The sequence below is a fragment of the Hyaena hyaena genome, unplaced genomic scaffold (assembly GCF_003009895.1).
Source record: "Hyaena hyaena isolate Hyena2069 unplaced genomic scaffold, ASM300989v1 scaffold_410, whole genome shotgun sequence".
NCBI classification, from domain to species: domain Eukaryota; kingdom Metazoa; phylum Chordata; class Mammalia; order Carnivora; family Hyaenidae; genus Hyaena; species Hyaena hyaena.
In genome coordinates, this window is record NW_024081042.1 from 1,047,624 (window position 1) to 1,067,615 (window position 19,992).

Genomic DNA, 19,992 nt, shown 5'->3' on the forward strand with positions numbered 1-19,992 from the left:
TAGTTTTTTTTTTCTTAAAGGAAGATACAATTTGCTTTCCCAAGTGGCTATTTTTTAATCTTTCTTTCTCTTCTTTTCTTAAATTCTTCTTTCTTCTTCCCTGGCTCCCTTTCCTTTCTGTTATCTTAATTCTTCTCTCTCTTTCTCCCTAATCTCCACCTCTCTCTGTTTCTTTCCATGGAATAAAGTGAAAGCAACAGATAGCCATGGATTTTACTTATATTTAATTATTGCCAACATTTTGATAATCTAATTTTTTATTTCTACCAGTTAGATATACCATAATTTACGTAACCATGCCTAATTCTGGACAATTGATTGTTTCTAACTCTCTTTTATCCCCACTATGATAAAGATGTCTGTGCCTGAAACTTTTCTTTGATATTTAAGACTGTTATTTAGGATTATTTCCTCAGACTAGATTTCCCAATTTGAGATTCTAGAACATCATTCAGGTATTATTTAATTGTTTTATATCCTCATCAGCCATCTGTGAGAACCAGCATTGAATTTTATTACCATTTAAAAAATTCTGGGATGGAACGCCTGGGTAGGTCAGTCAGTTAGACGTCTGACTTCATCTCAGGTCATGATCTTACGGTTTGTGAGTTCGAGTCCTGCGTCAGACTCTGTGCTCACAGCTCAGAGTCTGGAGCCTGCTTCTGATTCTGTGTCTCCCTCTCTTTCACTGCCCCTCCCCAACTCGCGCACCATCTCTCTTTCAAAAATAAACATTGAAATATTAAAAAAATTCTGGGACTCTGGACTTAGATGGCAACCTACGAGCCTCCTGATTTCCCTCCTCCTGTGGTTAAACAGAATGTATGGTTATATATGCAGGAATTCCCTCTGAGGGAAATCCAGAAATTTAGCTGAGTGATTCCTACTTACTGAGCAACTGAGAAAATACCCACATCAGAATGAGTGGGAAAAGCTGGGACTCGCTCTAGCCATAAATCCTACCCATGGCATAGCACCGTGCCATTGGGAGTGAATCCCAACACCCATCTTCTCTTTGAGGAGGAAAGGGTTTGAACCACACATCTAGTGCCCCAACTTTTAAGGCTGCCAGCTGAGGGATGGGCCCTTACCTATGTATGAAAGCTAAAAGGGCTTGCATTCATGAGTTCCACAGGACAAACAAAGAAGCAGTTGTTCACGAGTGCATGAGCACTTGCTGTAACTATCCCCACCTCCCCCAGGCTAGCACAGAGGAAGCCAGGCTAGCACAGAGGAAGCCAGGCAGCACAGAAAAAGCTGGGCTAGCACAGAGGAAGCCAGCAGAAATGCCCATCTCCCAGTCTCTCCCTGGAAGGCATTTGGTGCATACTTTACAAGCTGCTGTCTGAGGTTCTAGCCTTTAATTAAAATGGATCTAGTTGCTGGCTGTAGTCTTCTCAAGGGCCCAGAAGAGCTAGTAGGCACTTCCCCTGCTTTCTTCCGCCAGCTTGCTCCAGTAAGAAAAGCAATAATAAATAATGCAGGGAGATCTCACATACCTTGCCCAGTTTCCCTGATGTCAATATCTTGCAAAACTATAGGGCAGTAACATGACCAGGATATTGATATTGATAAAATCAAGATATAGAAATTTTCCATCACCGCAAAGATCCCTCCACTTGCCCTTTTACAGTCACTCACCTCTGACCTGTAGCAACCGCTAATCTGTCCTCCATTTTTGTAATTTTGTCCATTCAGAAATATTATATAACTGGAACCAGACAATGTGTAATCCTTTAAAAAACGTGTTTTGAGTTGACACACAATGTTGTATTAGTTTCAGGTGTACAACATAGTGATTCCATAAATTTATGCATTATGCTATTTTCACTACAAGTGTAGCTACCATCCATTCCCATACATCATTATTACAGTATCATTGACTGTACTCATTATGCTGTCTTGATTTATTTATTCCATAACGGAAGCCTATTTCTCCTACTCCCCTTCACCCATTTTACCACCCCCACTTTCCTCTCCTCTGGCAACCATAAATTCATTCTGTGTTTATAGGTCTATTTCTGCATTTTATTTGTTTATTCATTTGTGGGTTTCTTTCTTTCTTTCTTTCTTTTTTTTTAGATTCCACATATGAATGAAATCCTGTGGTATTCTTCTTCCTCAGTCTAACTTATTTCACTTAGAATAATACTCTTTATGTCCACCCAATTGTCTCAAATAGCACAATCTTACTCTTTACAGCTGTGTAATATTGCAGTGCATACATACACCACATCTTCCTTACCCACTTGTCTGTCGATGGACACTTAGATTGTGTAACCTTTTGTTGCTAGCATTTTTCACTCAGCATAATTCCTCAAGATTCATCCAGGTTGTTGCATGTATCAAAGTTCATTCCTTTTGGGGGCGCCTTAGTGGCTCAGTCAGTTAAGCATCCGACTCTTGAATTCTGTTCAGATCATGATCTCAGGGTTCGTGGGATCCATTGTTGAATCAGGCTCCACACTGGCAGCACAGAGCCTGCTTGGGATTCTCTCCCTCGCTCCTTCTCTTTGCTCCTCCCCCCAAATAATAAATAAGTTTAAAAAAAATTTCATTCCTTTTTTATTGCTGAGCCTCTGATATGGATGTAGCACAGTCTGCTTTACCGTTTACCTGTGGAAGGATTTCTAGGTTGTTTCCCTTTTGGTTATTATAAATAAAGCTGCTATGATCATTTATGGCCAGGTTTCATTTCTCCATGATAAATACCAGGAGTGAAACACTAATATAGTAGTTGCATGTTAAGTTTTTAAAGACATTGTCAAATTGTTTTCCAGATTGAATATATGTTAGGTCTCCCACCAGCAATGTACAAGTGTAATTTCTCTGCATCTTTGTCAGCATTTGCTGTTGTCACTTTTTTATTTTAGCAATTTTGATAGGTATATGTAGTAATTTCTCCTGGAGGTCTTAATTTGCATTTCCCAAATGACTAATTATGTTGAACATCTTTTATGTGCTTGTAGCCATCTGTAGATCTTTTTTGGTGAAATGTCTCTTCACGTCTTTTGCCCATTTTCTAATTGGTTTGTATTTTGTACTATTAAGTTCTGAGGGGAGCACCTGGATGGCTCAGTCAGTTAAGGGTCTGATTCTTGATTTCACCTCAGGTCATCAGTCGCAGTTGTAAGATCGAACCCCGCATTGGGCTCTGTGCTAAATGTGGAGCCTGCTTGGGATTCTCTCTCTCCCTCTCTGCTTGTTTTCTCTCTCACTCTCAAAATAAACTTTAAAAAAAAGTTCTGAGGGCTCTTTACATATTCTAGACACTAGGTTTTTGTCATATTTATGTTATGAAGTATTTTCTCCTACTCTGTAGCTTGTCTTTTCGTACTACTAAGATCTTTCTCAAAACATTAAGTCATGAATTTTGATGAAGTCTGTTTAAGACTTGTCTTAAACAAGTCCATTTTTATTTTACAGATTGTGCTTTTAGTGTCAAGTTTAAGAATTATATGCCTAATTCTAGTTCCTGAGGATTTTCCTCTATATTTTTCTAGAAGTTTTATATTTATGTTTTATGTTTTATATTTAAGCCTGTGATCCATCTCAAGCCAGTTTTTCCTTTAAGTTTATTTATTTTCGAGAGAAAGAGAGCACACACACAGGTGCACATATGAGTAGGAAAGGGGCAGAGAAAAGAAGAGAGAGAATCCCAATTAGGCTCCATGCTTTCAGCGCAGAGCCCGATGTGGGGTTCGAACTCACAAACTGTGAGATCATGACCTGAGCCGAAATAAAGTGTCTAATGCTTTAGACTGAACTAAAGCTCAGTGCTGAGCCACCCAGGCACCCTCAAGCCAATTTTTGATAAAGTTAATCCTTTAAGAATATTTTATCCTTGCACATATTCTTTAAGACTATTTTTCTATATTAGTATTCTTAATCAGTACTTAGTGCACATTTTTTATGGCTAATAGCTTTAAGATTGAGTAATTAATTGAATAATGCTTATTTCTTCTTTTCGAGTCCTAATTCTTTTGGTATTAAAAAAAGTGCCTCAATAATAGATAAGCGAGATTCGTTGGTCTATGTTTGTGCCAAAGGGTTTATGGATGACTTTGTAGTAAGTAGTAAGTCAGTAGACAAGTAGTAAGTCAGTCTAGGAAATATTGAATGCCTACTATCTATTGAGTCCTACTATGGACATTGAAATATTACTTTCCTTGGGAGCTAACAGTGTGATGAGGACTTTAGAGACAAAATTCATTAATTTCTTTGTACTTTGTTCATTGTTGGAGTCAACTTAGTATGATGGTTTGGAACCCAGTCTCTGGATTCCATCAGTTTGGGATGGAGTTGTGGCTTTCCCACATGTCACCTAAGTAAGGTAACCTCACTAGTCCTGAATTTCCTTACTTATAACATGTACATTATAAGGTTGTTATGAGGATTGGAAAGTACATGTGAAGCTCTTAGTATAAGTGCCTGGCACAGAGTAAGCACTTAATGAATTGACCGTGGTAGAGATGGAGTTAGGGGGAGACAGGGAAGAGGAGGTACTGGTCTATGTAGGCAAAGATGTTGTAATCCAGAAGAGGAGCAGCTATCCCAGAGAGGAGTACTCCTGAACTGAATCTGAAGGATTAAAAGAGGACGTTGACTACTTCCATTTTGACCTGTCTGTACTCTCTTATTGATTAAGTTGTTCTTAGGGGGCGCCTGGGTGGCTCAGTTGGTTGAGCATCCGACTTTGGCTCAGGTCATGGTCTCACGGTTCGTGGGTTCGAGCCCCACTTCGGGCTCTGTGCTGACAGCTCAGAGCCTGGAGCCTGCTTTGGATTCTGTGTCTCCCTCTCTCTCTGCCCCTCCCCTACTCATGCTCTGTTTCTGTCTCAATAATAAATAAACATAAAAAAAAATTTTTTTTAAATTGTTTGTTCCATCTGTTCTCTTAGGCAAAAGACCCCTGCAGGCAAATCCCTTGATGGGAACCACAACTGACCCCGCAAACAATGAGGTCAACTCTGATGTCAGCAAGACTCTGCGGTGATTGACTCCAAGACAATGATCTTTACAGCTTTCCCAGATGTATCCACCAACCTTTGTCCCACATTTTCCTTATATCAACCTAGAAGTATTTTCAGCACAGCACTTTGGAGACAGTCTTTGAAACGCTAGTCTGCTCTCTTCCCAGCGTTGACCTCACTGAAATAAATCCTTTTCTTGTTTTACGCTTGCGCATCTCTCTGCCTGTGGATTTTGTCAGTGACAAGTGGCTGAATCTGGTCTGTTTGGGACCCCCAGAACCAGGTGCTTTTGCAGCCCTTTGCCCTGGTTACAGATGACTAAGATTTAGCTACGAAAAAGAAGGAAGGAAGAGCATTCAGGACTAATAGAACATGAACAAAGGTATAGAAATGAAAGATTGCGTATATGTAGTTCAGCAATTTGTTATTAAGAGAACTTGAAGTAGGAATTGAACAGTGAGAGAGGTGGCTGGAGAGGTAAGCAAAGATCAGATCATGGAAGCTGTTGGAGTTTTTCAAAGCGAAAGGGAGGCATTGAAGAGATTAAGAGAATAGAATGGTGGGGTGCCTGGGGGCGCAGTTGGTTAAGTGTCCAATTCTTGATTTCAACTCAAGTCATGATCTCACAGTTTGTGGGTTCAAGTCCCATGTCAGTTTCTGAGCTGACAGTGTGGAGCCTGCTTATGATTCTCTCTCTCCCTTTCTCTCTGCCCTTCCCTGCCCATTCTCTCTCTCTCTCCCCCCAAATAAATCAATCAACATTTTTTAAAAAGAGAGAGAAGAGAATGACATAGTTAGATTTGCATTTCTAGTAAGCTCACTCTGCAGAGCAAAGACTGCTTTGAAGTGGAGGACATAACTGGAAGATGCTCTTTAACAGTTTGGTTGAGAAATGAAGACCAGAATTAGGGCCATAGTAACTGAGAATGGTTCTTATAAAAATCTCCTGTTCCAGGTGCCTGGCTGGCTCAGTCGGAAGAGCACACAACTCTTGATCCTGGGTTGTGAATTCAAGCCCCACAATGGGGTGTAGAGATTATTTGAAAATAAAACCTTTAAAAGAACAAAAACAAAAACAAAAACAATCCACAACAACAAAAAAACCAACCTCCTGTTCAATTCAGAGCTTCAGTTGGTGAAGCAGACTAGCCTCAGGTTGTAGAATGTGTGAGACTGGAAGTGTTTGTAAATGAGGACTCCAAATAAAAGGTTCTGTCTGAGACTGGCTGTATTTCTTCTGGCTTCAGCTACTAGTACTGAGTGGTCCCTTCTGTCCTCTAGGTTAAATATGACCATTTAAGATCACCTAAATCATATATATTCACCTAAGAGAAAACGGACTTTTTTTTTTAATGCACCCACTTGAAAGGGGAATGGATAAAGTGGAGGGAAAAACTTACCTAAAAGTGTATGTAAGAAAAAGGAATTTGATTCCACCCCACATTTGCTAAAATCTTTATTTTCCTTCACCCATTTTTCCTTCTTATTTATGAATGCTTAAAAATGTCATTCTTAATTTCTTCTTATATAAAGCTAAGTAGTAAAAAAAAAAAGCATAAAGAATTCAGTTGTATCATATTCACTACTATTTTATATTCTTCTGTGCCATTTCATTTGCTACAGTGAGAACAGACTTCTACTTGTTCAAATTAACCACAGTGCAAATCCTTTGGAAAAGAACTGCATCCATTTTGTAGAATTTGTTTGAATGTTTGAAAGTACAGCTGACTAAAGATATATGACAAGAATAAATTAATGTTTCTGGATATTACAGAGAGCAGTGCTATTTCTCTTTGTGTGCATGTATGTGTGTATATACCATTTTAGAGATAAAACACTCCATGTAATTTGCCTATTTCAAGTGTGCAATTTAATGACTGTTTGTTTCTTTAACAGGGAAAAAAAGATGTGACCCAGATATTTAACAACATCCTGAGAAGACAGATAGGCACTCGGAGTCCCACTGTGGAGTATATTAGTGCTCATCCTCATATCCTGTTTATGCTCCTCAAAGGGTAGGTACATGGTTTCTTTTGATTATAGGAAGGTAGGTTTGATTATAGAATAGTTGTTAGAAGTATGATAGCATTAGCCTCCTTTGAGATATGATGGGTTCTCTTTTGGAATCACAGTAAAGCTGTTTGCCATACTTGAGGTCAGCCCTCCAAATCTACATCTCTGTGATTACATGGGTTACAGCAAAATCTTTTCTTTGTACCTTATGTTTCTAAATAGAGTTCCTTGCATTTACTGCTTGTTTCTTTTTCCTCTACTTTCCTGTTATCTCTGTCTCTTCCTATTATATTAATAACTGTGCTTCCCAATCTGCCCTTTTCTTAGCTAAGCAGTTACCCTTTTCCTGTTTGCATGAGACCAAATCCCCTGACCCTGAACCTCATTACACACATACACACACACACACTCTCTCTCTCTCACCTTTTCCAATGGCTAGTATCTGCCAAGGTGACATGCTTCCACGTGGAGATAGGCTAAATATTATATATATATATATATATATATATATATATATATATATATATATGTCCCATATATATATATGGGACATAGGGGAGCCAAAAAACTTGTCTAGTCAGATAATAGAATCTCTATTATTTTTTATATGTATACTCATTTACAAATGTTTCAAGGGCATTCTGAGGCTACTCAAACTCCCAGTTCCCAAAGACCAGAGATCTGGATGTAGCAAGACTTGGGGACAGCAGACCATCTTCTTCCTCCCCTGCCCTATTTTTCTACCCCACAGTCTCAAATCTAGTATACTGTTCCACACCTACCCCATGTCATCTCTGTTCAGTTCCCATTTCCTCCCTTGTACATTTAAAAATATTTAATTATATCAAAGTAATACATAGCATGTAGTTTAAAAATCAGATCTATCAACACACAGCAGCTTTTGAAAAAAAGATTTTTTTTAACATTCATTTCTTTTTGAGAGAGAGAAACAGAGACAGAGCATGAGCAGGGGAGGGGTACACAGAGAGGGAGACACAGAATCCTAAGCAGGCTCCGAGCCGCCAGCACAGAGCCTGACGCGGAGCTGGAAACCACAAGCCATGAGATCATGACCTGAGCCGAAGTCAGACGCTTAACTGACTGAGCCCCCCAGGCGCCCCTTCACACAACAGCTTTTTTTTCTCCCTCCTCCATTCCTCTGTCCCATTGCGCAGAGACAACCACCTTCATCTTTTTTATTTGTTCATCTGGTATTTACCTCTGTATTTTGAAAAGTGAGCTTATGCTGATCTTTAGGTTTATCAATTTTAAAAACGGTCTTTGTGGGGCACTTGGGTGGCTCAGTCAGTTAAAGCGTCCGACTTCAGCTCAGGTCATGATCTCACGGTTCGTGGGCTTGAGCCTCGCGTCGGGCTCTGTGCTGACTGCCAGCTCAGAACCTGGAGCCTGTTTCAGTCTGTGACTCCCTCTCTCTCTGACCCTTCCTGGCTCACACTGCCTCTATCTCTCTCTCAAAAATAAATAAAACATTAAAAAATTAAAAAATAAACAAAAATGGTATTTGCACTTTCTACAGAGTAGGTGATAATTTAGTTTTATCACTGCCACCATCACTTTATTTTCCTTCCTCATATCCTCCCAATATACTTTATCAGAATTTTTTATTTTATGAAAATTCACATTTAAATTATTGTGGCAATGTAATTATTATTATTATTTGTTGACCAAAGTAGTATACTATGATTATTTTGGGTTCCTGGTACAAAATAATGTTTTTACTGGAAAATTGTGTCAGTCAGTTCTGGCAAGAGAAATACACTTGTCTCATAAATTAGAGTAGGCTAAACTCATAACAAACTTTTAAACTTTATAACAGTCCCCAAAATGGAGTGGCTTCACCACCAGATAAGTTTATTGTTCATATAATAGTGCAGAGCATGTATTCTATCAGCAGGATCTCCTGCCTTCGTCACCATGTGGCTCCATCACGCTGTTCAGCTTTACTGGTTTAGCTCACAGGAAGGTGAAAATACGTGAGAGACCAGGCCTGGAAATGGCTCACGTTCTTCCCGTTCCCATTCCATTTGAGAGCACTTAGTCATTTGGCCCCTTAATTGTTAAGGAAGGAAATCTGAGAGATGCTGAGTAGGGCCCAGGAAGAAGACGACCATGGATTTTGGTGGACTGCTAACATCCTCTGTTATATATTATTTATTTGAAAATTTCTTCCCTTCCATTTTCTCTGTTATCACTTTCTAGATTTCCTATTAGTCAGAGTTTAATCTCCAGGATTGATTTCTTATCTCTTCTGTTTTCCAATTCTTATCTTTTTATGTGTCAGAAAAAGTTAATTATATCTTTTTTTTTAAGTTTAGTTTATTTTGTGAGAGAGAGAGCACACATGGAAGGGGCAGAGAGAGAGAGGGAGAGAGAAAGGGAATCCCAAGCAGACTCCACACTGTGAGCATGGAGCCCACTGTGGGGCTCAAACTCATGAACTATGAGATCATGACTTGAGCTACCAAGAGTCAGATGTCTAACTGACTGAGCCACCCAGGAGCCCCTAATTATATCTTTTATTGGAGATAAACTGTATTGAATTTTCATTTCAACCACAAGAACTCTTTTTTGTTCTCTAATTATTCCTTTTTCTTCTCTCTTTCACTTCCTGGTTCTGTGACCTTAGGCAAGACACTGCACCTTTTCAAGCCGCAGTTTTCTTTTCTGGAAAATAAAAATAATATTTGTAATATTACCTTCAACTAAAATAATGTTGCCTTATATGCTACTGACCCTGCATTGTCAACCAGGGTCCTGCCACTTACTATAAGACGTTGAGCAAAGATATCTAACTTCCATATGCCCTGGTTTCCTCTTTGCAATATGGAGTCAATAATACCTACCTCTCTCTCTGCCCTTCCCCCTTTTGCACTGTCTGTCTGTCTCTCTTTCTCAAAATAAATAAATAAACATGGATTTGGTATCTTCTTACCAAGGAAATTATAAACAATAGAAAACTAATACTGTTGAGCTATAAGAATTCAGATTAATGAAGAAGAAAGGCAGTCCAATAAATTCCAAAGTATGATAGTAGGGTTATTTAAAATTAACTTCATTCCTTTTATATATAATAGAATGCATATACATTTGATACATTACATATTAAATATGCTTTATGGAAGATATGAAAATTTAGCTTAATTAGAAATTTATTTAGAAAATTAAGTCAGCAAAATTTGTGTTACATTGAAGAAAACAACTTTTTTTCCACTTCTAGAAATAATAAGACAGAAGATAAGCAGCTAATTATAAATGCTGTTTATTAATAATTTAACTACTGGAACATATCACAGATCTAGAGTGAGCCTTTTATCTGTGGTGTGTATAGGATGCATTAATGTGTTAATTGTGCACCATGGCCCCCACCCTTTCTCTCTCTGTTCAATTAGAGAGAACTGAGAAAAGAACAGGGGCAGGGAAGCCAGGCAGGGGGACTAGACCAAGCTAGATGTGATGTCCACTTTGCACAGACAAGAGGTGGAGATGAGGAGAAAGGAATCAGAGGAGGAGACCCACGCGTGTCAGGAAAGGCTTTGGGAGGCTTAACAGCAGGAAGTTCCCAAGTAGCTGCAGAGTGGATGGAAGGAGGGAAGCAGGTTTGAGAAGTGATGTCCTAAGTTAGAAGTTGATATTTTTGAGGGACACATGTAATGATTGGAATGTCTTTGTTTTTCCTTTTTAAAAAAAGATATTTCTTTATTTTGAGAGAGAGAGAGAGACATAGAGCATGTGCAAGCCGGGAGGAGCAGAGAAAGGGGGAGAGAAAGAATCCCAATCCTACACTGTCAGCACTGAGCCCAACTTGGGGCTCGAACTCATAAAATGTGAGATCACCACCGGAGCTGAAAGCAAGAATCAGACACTTAACTGACTGAGCCACCCACGCGCCCCTGGACTCTTTTAATGACATTTTTAAATGACTTTTTACTATTCGATGCTGTTTATGTGTGACTCTATAAAACTTGTGGGACCTTGGTTTTTTTAAAAACTGGGATTATATAAAGTTTACTGAGTGTGAATAATTGGTGTATCTTTACATATCTTTTAGTTTTTTTTAATGTTTTATTTATTTTTGAGAGAGGGAGAGAGAGACAGAGCATGAATGGGGGAGGGGCAGAGAGAGGGAGACACAGAATCCAAAGTAGGCCCCATACTGTCAACACAGAACCCGACTTGGGGCTCAAACCCATAATCTGTGAGATCATGACTTGAGCCGAAGTCACATGCCCACTGACTGAGCCACCCAGGCACTCCTCTTTACATGTCTTTATTATGCCTTTTTAAAAAAATTTATTTTTATGTCTTTATTTTATTTTGAGAGACAGAGACCGAGGGGGGCAGGGGCAGAGACAGGGGGGACACAGAATCTGAAGCAGGCTCCAGGCTCTGAGCTGTCAGCACAGAGCCCAACGTGGGACTCAAACCCACAAACCACGCAGTCATGACCTGAGCCAAAACCGGACACTTAGCTGACTGAGCCACCTAGGTGACCCCACATAGGTCTTCTTAAGGTCTCTTTTTATTGAGCATAGCACCTGCTCCCCTTTTTATGTCATCGACTTCTTTAAAAAATCAGTTAATTATCCTGCAGAATTTCCTCCATTCTGGATTTGTCAGATTGCTTCTTAATGGAACAACTTAACTTGTTCCGCTACCCCCTGTATTTCTATCCTGGAGGTTACATTTAAAGACTTGATTAGGAATCAGATTCAGTTTTATTTTGGCAATCGTATTTTGTAAGTGGTGCTGTGCGGTTCATATTTCATCTCATCAGGAGATGTACATTTAGTAATGCTAAGATTGAGCAGTGGGTTCAAGTGGAGACAGTGTAATTCATTGTAAAGTTCCTTATCAGCCTTACACTTAGTTGTTTTACCATTCAGTGATGAACATGGTATGATTCAGTCATTTCATTAGCAGTCACAAAGAGGTGATTTTCTAATCCTGTCATTCCTCATACATTTATTGACTAGAGTAGTTTTAAAGAGATAACTTTCTCTCCTCTACCACAATGATTTAATTACTTTAAAATACAGTTCATACCGGAGAGACAGAATAAGTGCCTAATTCTTTTCCTTCAATTATCAACTTAGAGAGAAGTAAATTGTTACCCCGGGAACTAACATTGGCATTTGTGGGTTCAAGCCCTGTGTCAGGCTCTGTGCTGACAGCTAGCTCAGAGCCTGGAGCCTGTTTTGGATTCTGTATCTCCCTCTCTCTCTGACCCTCCCCTGCTCATGCTGTCTCTCTCTCTCAGGAATCAATAAAACATTTAAGAAAATTTAAAGTGAGCAAATATATCTAGATTTAAAAGCAAAACTTCTTGCCTATATCGAGGAGGCCAAGTGTTTGTTGAATGACATTTTACAAAACTTTTCCAACTACTACCTGACACTGTTGCTACTAGCAACAACAAAAGTCATTTTTTCCCCTTATAAAATATGTGTTCTGAACTTGAGATACTCTTGCACAAGCTCTTCTAACCATTTTTTTGGTATAATGTTTACTGTGGCTCACTGCTAGATGAGACAATTGCTCTTACATTCTAGCTTTTATTAAATTTGAAAGGGATCTTACATGCCGTGATTTTTTGAATAAGCATGCATATATAGTAGTGTGCCTTCTCCTTGCTAACATAGTTCGTTAAAGTCCAGACTGTATGATCCAAACTACAAACCAAGAAGGAAGATATAATTCAATTCTATAATATAGTGATTCAACATTTACTGGATTAGTCTTTATTAGGAACCTGACATAAATTAGTCATTGTGGAGGCATAGTGATTCATTGTGGCCCCTGCCCTTGGGAATATTTTTCATAAGTGGAGTAGAATAGATGAGATATTTATTCTGTGCGGAATATTTTTTTAATATTTTCTTAGTGCTCAAAAATAAATAGTATATCACAGACGGTTCTAATAAACTTCACCAAATGAAAGGAAAAAGAGAACTAATTATATACAAAAGTTGGGAGTATAAAATTTTAATAGATAGTCTCAGTTTGGAAATTGGATTAAGAAATGAGAAAGTGTTGGCTAGAGATCACACAACCTTTTGTGTACGCCAGAGTTTGAATTTCATTAGCGTTCTAGTATTAAGAATTTCAGTCAGAGTTTGAAACTTAGTAACTTCATCATATGCCTACTTTGTGCAAAATATTAGGCTAAGCACTCTTTGGAAATTGAGGTGGGGATGGAGAAAAGTAACAAATAAGATACAGACACCATATGGAGATGAGGGTAGAGAAGGAGAGGAAGAAGTAATAAGAGAACAGGAAGGTAACAAGGAAAATGAAGTTGTCTGAAATGACATGAAGAAAACAGATTTATAACAATTATTGACAACGTAACCTAGTACAGATTGAAAAAAGTGCTAAACTTATTACAGATAAGCTGTTGTAAGAATATGAAGGGGAGAGAGAATAATCTGTGGAATGGTACATTATTGTGAAAGACTTCAAGGCGGAGGTGGTATTTAAACTAAGCCTTGAAAGATGAGAGAGAATCTTAGAGGTAGAAGCATCAGAAGGACATCCTAGGTTGAGAGAATGATGTACTCCAACGAGATAGGGAGTTGGATAAGAAACAAAATTGGAAAGTTAAGTTTAGGGCCAAAGTACAAAAGTCCAGAAATATCTCACTAATAAGTCTGGATTTTAATGGTCTTGGCTCTTTAGGCCAAAAGTCTTTATTTCATACTCTCTAGAGTACTCTACCAATAAACAACAAGGTTTTTCTCCTTCACACTTTGGAAAATACACCCCTCTTGGTGGCGTCTGGGTGGCTTAGTCAGTTAAGCGTCAGACTCTTGGTTTCAGCCCAGGTAGGTCTTGATCTTATGATTTTGAGAGTTCGAGCTCTACGTTAGTACAGAGCCCACTTGGGATTCTCTCTCTCTCCCTCCTTGTCTGTGGCCCCCCCCCCCCCCGTCTCTGTCTCTCTCAAAATAAATAAACTTTTAAAAAAGAAAAAATAAACCCCTCTTTATAACATTTTAATATTTTTCCATCTATAACTCTTCCATGTGTACCAGCAGGGTGATTTTCAAGTTCTTTTGGTAAGAGAAATTATTAACACTATAAATAGGCATTTTTAAATATTCTTCAAATAATCAAGCCTATCTGAATATATTAGCATTTAATGTTAATATGATTATTCAGGAAATACTCAAAGGACATTTATAAATAGTATTCAGTGTAAGATGGACAAAAATGAATAAATATTTATTACCTTAGTTTAATGAATCCTCTCAAATATCCTTATTTACCGTTTTCCCTACTGTATTTGTAGATTTGATTTTGCAAAGTATCCTGTTCCCTAAGTTGTGGAGAGAGATTTTGTTCTTGAATCTGAATTTCATGTAGATGTTATCTTACAAATCATAGTGCATTATTTTTTATTATTCAGCAAATGTTATCACTTATATTTGGTGAGTTATATCTTGAAGTTTTGTGTAAGAGTGGTTTTGCTTTGATTTTCATCTATCCGGTTTTCTTATCTGTTCATTTGTTCAGTGGTCTTTTTTGCTTCTTAAAAATGTTTTTTTGCTGGAATTTTTCTAGTTTGCAGAATTCATGGTAAATTTGCAAGATTACACAGGCCCTTCATAGATGTCATTTTTCTTTTATTCTCAACATTATAGGAAAGCACTTTTTCAAGAATCGAGATCATTTGAGGTTTTTTCCAGTGGGCTTTGTATTAGAACCACAAAAATTAATATTGTATTTAACTGAAATGAAAGGATAGAAGACTTTTTATCTTACACTCTACTCACTTCCCAGTCTTCTAAAACTATATCTTCCTTTGTTCTGTTCTTCTGTTTACCACACAGTTGTCAACTGTACCATTTTAATACTGGGGCTTGTTTTACTTGAGCTAACTGTTGTTCATTTTATTGAAACCTTATCATACACTGGAAGTAACTCAAACCTAGATTTATTTCAGTGTTGAATTTGACACGTGAGGCATTGTTATTAAACTGGGAGTGGAAGAGATCTAATGTGCCAGTCCTGAGTAGTTTCCTATGGTAGACTTTGTGTTTTTCTTGTGCAGTTTTTGCTATAAGCCGTAATTCATGAGATCAGTGAGTCAATCAGGGTGTAGCTGTGTATTATTGGTCAACTACCACAGAAATCACATGTGCGTGTAATATCTACCCTTACCTTCTTCCTGAGCTCCAGATGCAGATATTCTACTGCCAAGGAGACATCTCTACTGAGACAGCAGCATCTCAAAGTTAACACAGTTAGAAACAAACTCCCAGTTTTTTCACTGACCTGTATGTACCTCTTCTTGTTTATTCATCTTAAAAATTGGCGCCACCATCTATCCAATTATTTGGGCCAAAATTATGGGAGTTGTTCTTGAATCCTCAGTTTCCCTCACCCCAAGTGTGTTCCCCGCTCTACCCCAACTACAACTTCAGCAAGGCCATTACTCTTCCTGAAGACGCTGCACGGTGGGCACGCAGGCCTCTCCTGCACTCCCGCGACCCCAGTCCAGGTCACTGTCATCTCCAGCTGGATCTCTGCTTCTGCTCCTAACTCCCCAGCTCATTCTCCCCTCGTATACAATGGATTCTCCATAGATACCTAGAGTGATCTTTTTAAAGCATGTGTTAGGCCATGTTCATGTCTTGCTTTAAACTCTCTAAAGGCTTCCTACCACACTTGAGCACCACACTCCTTCCCTTAGCCTGTGGAGCTGTATGTGGTCTGGCCCCTGCCCTTTTCCACTCTTGCCTCATATCACACCATTCACTGCTCTCCCCCTACATTCCAGCCACGCTGGCCTTGCTTTTCTCTAACTCATCACGCTGGTTCTTGCCTTGGAACCTCTGCAAGTTTAGTTCCCTCTGCCTGGAGCGCTTTGCTCCTTCCCTGACCACTCGGTCTAAACTAAAGTAAATGAAGTGTACTCTGTAGTATATGTCTTTTAATGTCTTCAGTTTCATAGCACTTCTCAGAATGCAAAACTTCTTTTCATTGTTTATAGTCTGCCTCTTCCCTCACCAAATCATGTTCCCACTAAAAAATACAGCTCTAGGAAGGCAGTGAACTGTGTGCTCGCTATTGTATCCCCATCATCTGGAACAGTGCCAAGCATGTCGTAAATAGTCAGTGGGTATTGAATGAACAGTGTTCGAATGGACTGTGACAAATGTTACCTATGTGTCCCTTAACAGCAGTATTGAAATGGTTCTTTTGATGCCATTAATATTATTTTGTTAATAGGATAACAGAGCTCTCTGTTTCTCTCTTGTTTATGCTTTAGATATGAAACCCCACAGATCGCCTTACGTTGTGGGATTATGCTGAGAGAATGTATCCGACATGAACCACTTGCCAAAATCATCCTCTTTTCTAATCAGTTCCGAGATTTCTTTAAGTATGTGGAGTTGTCAACATTTGATATTGCTTCAGATGCCTTTGCTACTTTTAAGGTAATTTTTTTTTTTGAATCAGCTAGTTCATTTAGTTTCAGCATTTAGTTAAAATCAATTGGCCTCCAAAGAGGCAGTTTAATTAAAAAGCAGAAAAGGCTATTCCTGAGGCCTGAGTATAACCGACTGTGAATTACAACACAAACCGCAAGAACATCGATAATGCATTCTATTACGCCAGTCGATCACACTGTGGAAAAAACAACTCAAAATACTTGTCACACACACATACAGAATGAATTGCAATATATAAATGTAGTATTCCATGCAAAGTGTGCTTTCATTTATGTTAAAAACAAAGGATATAAGCTGTCACTTATGGTACACTGAGTACCTCTGGAAGGTTGTCAGGGAAGCAGGGACAGTGTTTACTTGCAGGGAAAGGAACTGGGTAGCAAAGGGAGCTGGAGAATGATGTCTCTGAACATCAAGGATATCACATTACCTTATCAATGTAATTATAAATTCCCACACAGTGAAGCAAAATACTAACCGTCTATATTCTTATAAACTTATCATCTATTGTTATTTATAGGTAATAAATTTAATCTTGGTTTTTAAACTAAAGTTTTTTTTTTTAATTGTTATAAAATAACATACAACAGGGGCGCCTGGGAGGCTCAGTCGGTTAAGCATCTGACTTCGGCTCAGGTCATGATCTCACAGTTCATGGGTTCGAGCTCCGCATCAGGCTCTGTGCTGACAGGTCAGAGCCTGGAGCCTGTTTCTGATTCTGTGTCTCTCTCTTTCTCTGACCCTCCCCTGCTCATACTGTCTCTATCTCTCTCTCAAAAATAAATAAAAAATTTAAAATAACATACAACAAAAAGTTACCATCTTACCATTCTTTAGTGCACAGTTCAGTAGTGCTAAGTATATTCATATTGTTTGTGCAACTAATTTCCATTAAACAGCAATGCTCCATTTCCCCTTCCCCCCCGCCAGTGTCTGGCAACCACCATTCTACTTTTGGTTTCTGAGTTTGACCGTCAAAAAGGTGTGCAGAGAGCATATTAGAAAATAATGTAGCTAATTTGCAAACTAAAATGCTAGTTTGCATGACAATGCAAATGTGTGCATTACACATCCAGTGAATAATGCCACCTTAAAGGTTTCTATCTTAGAAAAACATTTATTCTTAGGATCCTGCCATTATTTAATATATTTTGAAACTGGTATCATTGTCTGTGGCATGTTCATTTTTCAATAATGTGAAATGTTTATATTTCAAGGCAGATAAAAGTTTTGGAAACAACACTAAGCTTTTTGACATTCAGGTTCATGGGTAAAGTGGGTGATCTTGATAGCTAGGACTGTTTTTGGTTTTGGTATAATAATGATATTGATAATAAAAACAAATTTTAAAATGACTAAAATAGAGTCTGATTTTCTTCAGCACATACCAAATTTTCTCTGAAGATGATTTTAAAAGAGGAATTCTGAAAATATTTTAAGCTGATGATATAACAACATCACTGACCGACCCCTCCCCCCAAAAGTCAGTTACAAATAGACAAGACTCATTCAAATGTATATATTCAGATTTGTTTCTTTAAAAGAATTTCAGGGTGACTGGGTTAAGCAACTGACTCTTGATTTTGGTACAGGTCATGATCTCACAGTTCGTGAGATCAAGCCCTATTTCAGGCTCCATGCTGATGGCATGGAATCTGCTTGGGATTCTCTCTCTCTCTCTCTCTCTCTCTCTCTCACACACACTCTCTCTCTCTCACACAGTCTCTCCCCCCTCTTCCTCTCTCTGCCTCTCCCCCCCCCAGCATTCACTCTATCTCAAAATAAACTTCCAAAAAATAAAATAAAATAAAAGCATTTCAGCAATATACTTGCTCCATTTACATCATTCCAAATTTACTTCTACTTTTTTTAGGATATAAATATATATTTTTACTTAATTGTCATCCATGTATGACCCTTTATTTTTATATATTATCTTAAATACATATTTTAACAGTATTGACATAGTCCATATACCACATTAGTAAATACTTTTATTACTTTATGTAAATGCATAGTTAACCCTCCATGAATGGCAGCTTCTGCCTGGTCCATCTACCGTCATGTCCCTGCCATTGAGTGTGTCTCTGTCACTCTACCCTGCGTGTCTCCCAAGCTATGCAGAAGCCATACCCATATCAATATCAGATATTCCTTAGCATAATACATAGACTGTGCAAAGCTTAGTCTTGTCAAAACAGAATTGTGAGGAAGTGAGATGAAAGGGTACACTGTTTCAAATAATTTTTAAATTTTTATTAAAAATTTTTTTTTAATGTTTATTTATTTTTGTGACAGAAAGAAAGACTGAGCATGAGTCAGGGAGGGCCAGAGAGAAAGGAGGACACGGAATCAGAAACAGGCTGCAGGCCCCGAGCTGTAAGCACAGAGCCCGATGTGGGCCTCAAACCCATGAACCACGAGATCATGACCAAAGTCGTACTCTGAACTCTACTAAGCCACCCAGGCACCCCAACAATTTTTAAAATTTTAAATAATTTAAAATTGAACTTTATTTTTCTTTGCAACTTTCTGCTTTTTCCTTTTTGAGTAGGATCCTATTTTATTTTTTCCACTGTTCTATGATCTACAGTGATGCAGCAATTATATTTATCTTTGTATATATGCATGGGTGTATGTATAGAATATTCCTCCAGTTGTATGCGTGTATTTATTATGAACAGAAATTTGAAGGTATAGCTATGAATATATACACACTAATGTGAGAGAAAGTGTGTGTGTGTGTGTGTGTGTGTGTGAGAGAGAGAGAGAGAGAGGGAGAGAGAGAGACAGAATCATTTATTGGCTTATTCCCACCATGTACATGTGCTAGAGGAATTCTTCCCCACCATATTTTATGTTTCTATTATTTGATATGCAAGTTATTTCAAGTTTTTCCCCCTTGGAATTTGACATTGCTGCTACTAACAGGACTCCCTCCTGAGGCCTCTGTCTTTGGAGTAACACTAATGCACAGTGAATGGAAACCTCCCCAGGCAGCACTTATCTGCACAGTGCTCTGTCTGCTGCCGCTGTCACTACGTGTGCAGACCTGCAGCCTTGAGCGCGCATGGTTCCCACGCACAGGCCTGCCCACCGTTGCTGCAGGCAGACACAGTGTCTGCTGCCACCCTTTCTAACCAGGGTCCACTCAGAAAATCACTGATACTCTGAAGAGATTAGGGAAGGGGGTGTCTGAAAATGAGGGACCCTTAAGAATGCTATGGAACTACCTTATTCTTTTTGGGGGACCCCCTGATATAGGAACTTGTTTGAATTTTGACCTCAGACAGGCCAGGAGTGAATTCCTGTAGAGGGTTTTCCCATTTTAAGAGTCTCATGCTCTACTGACTGAGCTAGCTGGGCAGTTGAGGGTTTTCCCATTTTAAAATTCCAGTTCCAAAACAGAACTGAATGTTCTACTCTAAAAAAAAAGTACAGCTTTCCACTGGTAGGCTCCGTGGTCAACCAAGATGTGATGATAAGTAATGAAATGAAATCAATAGCCATGCTCATTGTTCTTGAACCTG

At 38.6% G+C, this 19,992-nt stretch overlaps 1 protein-coding gene and 1 non-coding gene across 3 annotated transcripts in view; both read left to right on the plus strand.

Annotated features, from left to right (window-relative positions):
• The window catches only part of CAB39L (calcium binding protein 39 like), a 91,451-nt gene that overhangs the window by 46,465 nt on the left and 24,994 nt on the right, over positions 1–19,992 (plus strand). For both annotated transcript variants that reach the window (XM_039252171.1, XM_039252170.1), the window contains 2 exons: positions 6,870–6,988; positions 16,279–16,447. In XM_039252171.1, the coding sequence (XP_039108102.1) occupies positions 6,870–6,988; positions 16,279–16,447 (288 nt within the window). The remainder of the gene's footprint in view (positions 1–6,869; positions 6,989–16,278; positions 16,448–19,992) is intronic.
• TRNAQ-UUG lies at positions 4,664–4,748 on the plus strand. The gene has a single exon. It is a non-coding gene; the product is annotated as a tRNA-Gln (tRNA).